Raw genomic sequence first — 9503 nt, 5'->3', positions numbered from 1 at the left:
GAGCTGCACAAAGGGTTAAGCAGTTAGGGATTGTGTTTCTCTTGTCTGGACAGTCTGGGGTACTGAACACATTATGGCAATGGCTAAAACTGAATGCTGCCCTTTAGCGTTCATATACATAGGGGCCTAATTGATCAAGGCTGTATCCATACAATGGTATATATATGTATAATCAGGTAAATGATCATGTGTGTGGATATTACCTGGGTTATACTTATGCACTACTTGATATTGATCAGTTGGCAAAGCTATGTAACCATTCTTCCCACCCTTTGCTTTCTATGGTCCGAAGAACAGGCATTCCCATTTAATGTTCAAACGATATGGTAATGAAATAAAGATAAAGTCTGAGTCATTAGATTTGACTTTCTTTATCTGCATATAAATGAATGAGGTGTAACTGATAAACTTTATCTTATAGTACAATTCATAGTGAGTGCACAAATATTGTACAGATATCCCACAACGACATCAAAGCTGACAAGTACCCCAGATATCTCTTGATAAACTAAGTTTGGAAATGCAGTTTGCTGCAATATATACATTACATTTTCACAACTGTATACCTTCTAATATGAAGAAAAATACAAGTATTCTCTGCCGTGTCAGTAGCGGATACAAGGCTACGTTTAAAAGCACAGCACACCATCGCAGGATATCTGTGTCACTCCCTTTTTGGAAAAGAAATTCCAACATTAACTCATGCAATCACAGTGCACAATATAGCAAGTTTTTCTATTCGATGTACAATGCATCTGCCCTGTATGGAAGAATGTTTATTTTATGCCAGGGGCTGCTTGTCAGGAGTACAGTATGTCAGTATTTTACCAGCTGTCCCAAATTTTCAATGTGTTTATATTCCACAGCTGAAATCTCCTCCTGTTTCTTGAGTACTATAATGGAATGCAATGGAAGAGACCCAGGGCCCTCATCCACCCAGATCAGAGGTTTTTGTCTTGAGGTCCCTATATGGATGTGTTAGAGTGAGAGATGGGGTTGAAGTCTGTCTGTGCTCCTTCTTTGGGAAGCTGGTGGGAGGAGAACAGGCCAACAGACTATATAGTCAAACATCTTCCAGTTTCTCAGTGCACCATACCGGAGCAGCTAACCCCAGCAAAGCACTGTCAAGGTAAGTGCTACCCCAGTCATCAGTATACTATACCTGTCCTGCTTATTCTATCCTGGCTTCATACATAGGATGACTTCTAAGCTATGATCCTGCTCTGCAGCATCTCTATGCAACCCAATCTGAAGGCTTTTTATGCTTTTCTTGTTAGACTAATAATACATAGAAACCAATAACTGAATAATTGTTTGTATGTATACTTAAGCTAAAGCTAAATTACACCTATATGCATGTAAAATTAATCTCTAAAGTTGGAAAACTTTGTGTAACCTTTTCTGCTGTGGATTGATTTGGAAAATGTATTTTTGATAATATTTTTTTAAAAAATAATTGGCTAAGATATTGGAGTGCATGTTATATGTATCTGAAAGTAGAACTAAAAATATCTGAAAGTAGAACTATCTGAGTTGCCTCTAGTAACCCAATCAATTCTCCACTCATTGCAAACCTGCAACAGGTGGAAGCTGGTTACTAGCAACACAGCAAGATCTTCTATCAGACACTAAAAATGCAATCAGTATTTCTGCAAGGACCAAAAGTGGTCCTTCTATGGTGTTTAGCCTGATGTAGAGGATTTAATGCATTGATCTGGCTGAATGATGGACAATTATAAATGTTCATTCAATCCAAGGAAGCTGTGTTGTAAATGACTGCAAAATTTCTGTTTGCTGATTTCAGTTTGCTTTGTGCCTGGAAAGTCTCATTAATTATAGTTATATATTTGCCTGGGCTCCTCCCAGCCATATTTTTTTTTTTTCGCTGGCAGTGAGCTTTGGATGCGTGTTTGGAGGAATAAAACCCCCTGACCTGGAATTCTGCTCCCAAAACAGACATTTGACAGACTATTTCCTAATTAGGAAATGGCTGGTACTGAGCCAGCCACTTCATTCATCTGGGATCACCAGGGAAGCTGCAGCCTGTATATACACATACAACCCCAAAGCAGAACTCTCAAGCAGCAAAAAGTTATTTCTGGGAAATATTTATTTGATTATGCACAAAGAAGTGCTGTGCCAGGTCCCCATTATACATTAAGGAAGTAAATATTTCTAGACAGGTATAAAATCACAACATCTGGGTGGATCATTAAATCTGCAGATTTTACTGAAATATGTTATTTAATGAAATGATTGTACTGAGATCAGGAATAAGCATAGCAGGAGAGGGTGTGGTCACTTAACAGGTGGAATACTATTGGCCTTTTATATACAGGCTTTTATTATCCCATTATTTTTTATTACCTATTTATATTACTGCTAAGCTAAAAGAATAATGCATTGGTTATTTTTGCTGGAATTGTCATATTTTGATGCTACAAGTTTTTAGCAATGAAATATGGTCAGATAGCACATTCAAGCCTAATATTTATCTTTTCATAGCAATGGTAAATTCAGTAAATGCAGCAATGAGTTCTTTCTCTAGGACAGTGAGGGTAAGATCAGAATAAACAGTCCAATGTGCAGTCAATATAGAGGAAAAGCAAACCAGTAATACAACAATCCATATTTCTCTAGGAAAAGCACTTTGGGATCAGCAATATACCAGATACTGCCATTATGGGTAGTGAACAGACTTAGGACCACATGTTGACCATAGAGGACCCAGAGTATATGGGGTCTTTTAGAAGTATGTTAAACCTTTGCATAGTTGCCATCTTTCAGTACCTGGCAACAATATATTGTAAATGGATGGTATCACAAGAAAATACAGAATAATATAATACCATTTATGCCACTTGTCTGCATGTAGTACAATAATTCATTTTGCTTCGTCTGCAGGTTTCTTGTTTGAGAGGTCAGAGTAAGTTGTAAGAAAGATGTGCGACGAGGAAGATACTACTGCATTGGTTTGCGACAATGGTTCTGGACTTTGTAAGGCAGGCTTCGCTGGGGACGATGCTCCGAGAGCAGTATTCCCTTCCATCGTGGGTCGCCCCAGACATCAGGTAAGATAATGGGTGCACAATTCTATATCTGCAGGAAATCTTCTTTACTGGTACTGCCCAATTTCCAATGTTGTGTCCCCACCCAGGAGGCCATGACAATAGTCTCCACTTCAACTGGATTTCCCTATTCCTTTAATATACATTAAAGGGAATCCATCATCAAAGTATTTACCATTCTCTGGCTTTACAATGGCCACACTAGTTAAGTGGCCATTGATTCCCTAGGAATTATACTAAGGGACTGGGATATGATTCAGCTTTTCATAACTCATGTTACATTTAATTATGGGTTTTAGTTGGAATTGGTTGACTAAAGTTTGCACTTCACATTACAGAAGTTGCATAACAATTGGACTTGAATTTCAACAGATATCCCAGCACCATCCTGTGGTTTTCACATTCTACATAGTGTTTAACCACAGTGTCCAGTGTTTTTCTTAGATTTACTGTATTTTACCAAGACCACTAATACACTGTTCTTGTTCCCTCCAGGGTGTCATGGTTGGTATGGGTCAGAAGGACAGTTATGTAGGTGATGAAGCTCAAAGCAAGAGAGGTATCCTCACACTGAAGTACCCCATTGAACATGGCATCATCACAAACTGGGATGACATGGAGAAGGTATTGTTTTCCAGTGCAATGTATGGGTTTCTTATCTTCTATACAATTCATGTGTTATTATGGTACTATAGGACGTAAAAGTGTAACATAGAACAATGGTATGCCTTGTTAAAAGCTTACAGCCTAGTTCTAATGGAGGGTTGGGTAATATCATTGATTAGGAAGAGGTCTTCAGAAAAACTTTCTTTTGGGGATAAATAGACTTGTCTCTAACACTAGTAGCAGGATTTCATTGATAAAAGCAACATTTAAATATTTTATAGCATCAAAGCAGAAGGTCTGTGAAGGATATCATTGATCCAGGTCATGACAAAGCCAGCAGTAATTAGTTACATTCTTGTAAAATGTAAAAACATATCAGAACTAATCCCAATGTTCTCTGCAGTTTAAATAGAAATCAGGAGGCCACAATGTGGATAAGTAGGGAAATATCTTCAACATTACTAAACAGGTCCAACAGACCGTGACTAGTTATACAATAAGTATATCCCAGATATCGAAAATGTCAGTACTCTACACATTGGTTCCATTGGACTTCAGGACAGCTGAAGAGGTAGTTTCTTGACTTTTATTAATTGGGAAGCACAGTCATGAGCAGTAAACCATATCTTCCTTAAAAAATTTCCAGTTTAGTGTATTGAAACTAATAGAAGAGATCACCTATTCTATTCTGATGTCATTTTTCTGTTTGAAAATAGAAAAATGAACCTAAAATGTACATATTCTCTTTTTCTTAGATCTGGCATCACAGCTTCTACAATGAGCTGCGTGTGGCTCCAGAGGAACACCCAACCCTTCTTACAGAGGCTCCACTGAATCCCAAAGCAAACAGAGAAAAGATGACCCAGGTATTACCATATTACAAAGACTTTCATCATTGAATTACTACAGGCTATGTTTATTACAGACACATGTACACTGAGGCCGATAACTCATTAGCTAGTTATAAAATCCTTCAAAAACATTTTCATCAACCTGACAATAGTATTACTTGTTTCCTTCTAATACACTAAAGAAGACAATATGTTTTATTCAGGTTTGTGTATAGTTACTTCCCTAACATCATCTTTTCTCTTTGCAGATTATGTTTGAAACATTCAATGTACCAGCAATGTATGTGGCTATCCAGGCGGTGCTATCCCTTTATGCTTCTGGACGTACAACTGGTAAATATATTGGAAAAGTCACTTTGCCTGTGTGTTCTGTTTAGTACAAAGACCTCACTCTTTATTGTACAGTTACCTACTTCTTCCTCTCTCTATTTTAGCTAACTGGTTTAAAAGCTGGTAACATTATTACAGCTAGCATATAATATGATCTTTTTTGGTGTTCTTAGGTGTTGAAATTTGAGAATTGCCAGAATATGAATAGGGTCCTTTTAGGTAGCAGCTGTCTGACCACTTCTTCTTCTAAATCCAGGTATCGTACTTGACTCTGGTGATGGTGTCACCCACAATGTACCAATCTATGAAGGTTATGCCCTCCCTCATGCCATCATGCGTCTTGATCTGGCAGGCCGTGACCTAACAGACTACCTCATGAAGATCTTGACTGAGCGCGGCTATTCTTTTGTAACTACTGGTAAGGTTCCTAAAGCATACCCACTGTTCACCTAAAGTTTTATCCACCTTTTAGAAACACAGTCATAATCATCGATTTTTCTCCTACCTACAGCGGAAAGAGAAATTGTCCGTGACATCAAGGAGAAGCTCTGCTACGTGGCTCTGGACTTTGAAAATGAAATGGCTACTGCTGCCACTTCTTCCTCCCTTGAAAAGAGCTATGAACTTCCGGACGGTCAGGTCATCACCATTGGCAATGAGAGATTCCGTTGCCCTGAAACCCTCTTCCAACCATCCTTCATTGGTAAGCTGACTAGCCTTTACTACTGTAACAATGACTATATAGTAGGAGTTCATCTCTAAAAGCCATATTTATTACAAAGCAAATCAAGTGATGAAATATTGAGTAGAGAAATCTGATACTTCATATGCAGACCTGTACATAATTTGATATACCTGCTTAGCAGTCTCTTGAGATCAAATACATGTCCTACAGACCTCCCTATGGAGGGGTTAGTAATTATAAGCAGGTAGAATAAGACTGTCATCCTAAACGTTGTTCGAAACTGGGCATCACAAAGTTTTATAAGACATGGAAATACAAATCCCAGTACACAAGAGTATTCAAATGTCACACTAACAGTGTAGATACATATGTGTTTTCTGTTTTTAACACATACAGCCTTTTTCATGGTTATTCATTTAGGAAACATTTGTGTACTAAATTGTGACTACCTTTGCATTACACAGGAATGGAATCTGCTGGTATCCACGAAACCACCTACAACAGCATCATGAAATGTGACATTGATATCAGGAAAGATCTGTATGCCAATAATGTATTGTCAGGAGGTACCACCATGTACCCTGGCATTGCTGACAGAATGCAAAAGGAAATCACTGCTTTGGCCCCCAGCACAATGAAAATCAAGGTGAGATGTTTTGGCAGCATAATGTATATTAACATAATGGTCATAGTTTCCTACCCTATAATCAGCAAGTGATCCCTGAGAACTGGAAATGGGTGCTTGCTTGGAAAAGTATATTTTTAGAAAGTTATCTTTTTTCATACCCATGCCAGTATTTACATTTTATATTACATTCAGTTTATGTGTGTTACATTATTATACAAACATATATAAATCTACTGGGATAGGTGGATGGATTTTTTATCTGAAAGATTAACTTAGGCTATATTGTAACATGGTCTACTATGAAAAAGTAGCTTTAATTAGTAGGTATTGGGTGAAGTTACTGGTTCATTTACCATCTTCCTTCTTCCCATCAGATCATTGCTCCCCCTGAACGCAAATACTCCGTCTGGATTGGTGGATCCATCCTGGCTTCCTTGTCTACCTTCCAGCATATGTGGATCAGCAAACCAGAATATGATGAAGCCGGCCCCTCCATTGTGCACCGCAAATGCTTTTAAATTTCCTTTCTTTTATATTGTCTTTCATTTCAAGATATATTTTCAAGTGTACTTCACACAGTACATAGCCACCATTTCATTCCAAAATACGTCTTAGGCTCTAATTCGATAAAATATTTTTTTTTTTGTTTGTTTGTTAAGATTAAAGCTTAAACTATTCTACAAATGTTTTTGTGTGGTTGTTGTAGAAAGTTTGAGGGATACTTATTATTGGTTACTATTGATGCAAGCTTAAGAGAAGTCTTTCTCTAAAAAAATGTATTTTTCTGAACATACCTAGGGGTTTCTTTATAAAGTAAGTGAAGCTGACATTAACTGAAACATTCTATGGTGGAGAATAGATTACTGACATTGAATTCTACACCAGGGAATTTTCCAGTAAATATCAGATAGACCCCTTAGAATAATAATGGTTATTCTAAATAGTAAATATTCATAATAATACGGGCTATTGAGCTACCTAAATTGTATAAGGATGTCATTATACTACCCTCTAGTGGAATGTTTGAAGACAAAAGTTTGGCAAATCAACAATTAGGAAGTAGCTCAATGAAATGAAGTGGGGGACACAGATTTGAGGATAAAGCAACATGCAAAAAAGCAGTTTGAAAATTATTTGGCCTAGGGAAGTTGGACAGTTCCTGCATGGGTAACTGAAGAATAGTCAGGTTAGGAATTACAGGGAGCAGGCAAGAACAGGATGAAAAAAGAAACAGATCAAGCCAAAAGATCCCAGCTGCAGGAAAACAGGCTACTAACCAACATCTTTTTAGGATATAAATATTACCCACATATTGCTTTATTAAAGGTTTAGAAATGTTATTTTGGCTTACAATATTGTCACCTTGCCTATGCAAAAGTAACAGTGTCCAAGAGTCCCCCTCCACATCCAACCCCTTATTTTCACTTTGCCAGCATTTCCCCATTGCTTGTTCCTCTATCACAGCAGACACTACTCACTACTTTTGGATGATCTCCTTCCTTATTACAGTGCCCAGGCCCAGTATCCAACCTCTATGCCAGCCTTTCTCACTATTTGTACTCCTGAGGAACCTTTAAATTTATGTTCAAGTCATGGAGATCCCCTGCCAAAACCAATGTACTGGGGATCAATGGGAAAAAGTCTCTTTGATTGCTGGCCAGTGTAAAGAATGCCCCCTTATAGACAACTTCAAAGATCATTGGTGTCAAGCAACTGGCCCTTTCACATGGTTTTAGCCCCAGAACTATTCAGGCATCATCCAATATAAGGACAATCAACTACAGTTTAGATACATATCAACAGCTAGAGGAAACTTGCTAGAGAAAAGCTGTGCTATGCCTTGGCACATTGACAAGACTAGGAGTATTCTGGTTGTGATGAAGTGGAATCGGGAAAAAAAGCTAGGCCAGTATAAGAGGTTGTGCAAAGACTCAATAACTTGTCCTCTACGGGCAAAGTTATAGTCTCTCTTTAAAAGCCAAAATTGGCAAACCTGCCATGAATTACACGTGCTAAAATAAAATATCAGCAGCAGATTTTGATAAGTGGTTATGCTGACTTAATGACTTTCTCAGCCTCTGATCTGGCACAAATATCACCAGGAGTTCGGACTTCACCATGTCCCTATTAGCTGCATGGTCACTCTGGATTGTATTCCAAGTACCAACCCTTAGGAGTGCAAGGCAAATAATATAACAAGGATGCTGACAGTCTATAAATTTTTTTCAGTACAGGTTTCCTTTAAAACTTCTCATGCTCGTTGGTAGACTACATTATGCATTGAAGCCATTCCTAAATGATATTCTTAGTGGCCGGTATAAAGAAACTCAGCTTGGCCCCATTTCCTGTGCAGCGTGTGGGTAACTTCAAGCAAATAGTTGCTATTTATACATGTTAATACAGAGTACACAAGGGTGCACTGTTGTGATTCTTGTCTGCTTACTTTTTTCTGCCTTTGCTGCCCCAAAATATTAAGCCGGAAACAAAAAATGGTTCAATAATCAAACAATATTGATAAAAAAAATTATATGTAACTGTGCTTTTTGCGGTCACTCGAATTTCCAAGGTTTGTTGGAACACACCTCTCGGTCTACTCTCATCCACATCAGGAAGCCCAGGCTACCAAAAGCAGCGCCTGCCTGAACACATTCATATGAAACAAGTATTGCCTCTCCAACCATCATGGAGAATTTTCTAAAGAGTTCTAATTTTATCAATAACCTTTAATTATTGCTAGGTGCAGATATGCAAGGCTTTTTTTTTTTTTTTTTATGGGGGGGGACAATAAAAACTTTGCAAATCTCTACATCATACAGTCACACATGCACTCCCAGAATACTTAAAAAAGGTTTCTAAATAAGCTAACTGGGCTTTATGTTTCAGCAAACAATAAACGGATACTACCTAACAGGGTTTTAGAAGAAAAGGTTCAAGTAAAGAAGAACCATGTGTGAAAAGATATTCCTCGATGAGGTTACTAAATATGATAACTTAAGCATGAGGAAGTCCTAAATTTTCAGTTCTTGAAGTACCTCTACTAAAAAAAATGTTTGGGGAGTCAGTGGAAAGAATGCATACCTACACATGTGACTAGAATGAGACCATTGTAGACAAAAGAATAATTGAGGTAGTTGCCTCTAACAAGTGGTGTTAGAGCTGGAATCATGCAGGCATCATAAAAAGGGTGATCAATCAACCACAGCTCAAGGAATGCTTAGTAAGGTTTGAAAGAACCCTGGGGTTCCATATGATTCTGTTTAAGAATGGGTGCTATGCAAGGTGAAATTGCATCAAACTCACCCCACCCAGAAGAAAAAACACAAAAAATCTTATAT

General features: G+C 37.9%; 1 protein-coding gene across 1 annotated transcript; it reads left to right on the top strand.

Moving 5' to 3' along the window:
• The first annotated feature begins 974 nt into the window (after positions 1 to 974).
• ACTA2 (actin alpha 2, smooth muscle) lies at positions 975 to 6852 on the top strand. Its single transcript, XM_072424732.1, has 9 exons — positions 975 to 1129; positions 2905 to 3071; positions 3564 to 3692; positions 4430 to 4540; positions 4774 to 4858; positions 5112 to 5273; positions 5367 to 5558; positions 6005 to 6186; positions 6543 to 6852. The coding sequence occupies exons 2-9, from the start codon at positions 2943 to 2945 to the stop codon at positions 6684 to 6686; spliced, it is 1134 nt and encodes a 377-aa protein (XP_072280833.1). The 5' UTR covers positions 975 to 1129; positions 2905 to 2942; the 3' UTR covers positions 6687 to 6852.
• The last annotated feature ends 2651 nt before the right edge of the window (positions 6853 to 9503 follow it).

Source organism: Pyxicephalus adspersus, chromosome 10 (assembly GCF_032062135.1).
Source record: "Pyxicephalus adspersus chromosome 10, UCB_Pads_2.0, whole genome shotgun sequence".
Taxonomy (NCBI): Eukaryota; Metazoa; Chordata; class Amphibia; order Anura; family Pyxicephalidae; genus Pyxicephalus; species Pyxicephalus adspersus.
Note: the sequence above shows the minus strand (reverse complement) of the source record. Positions and strands in the feature narration are given on the sequence as shown.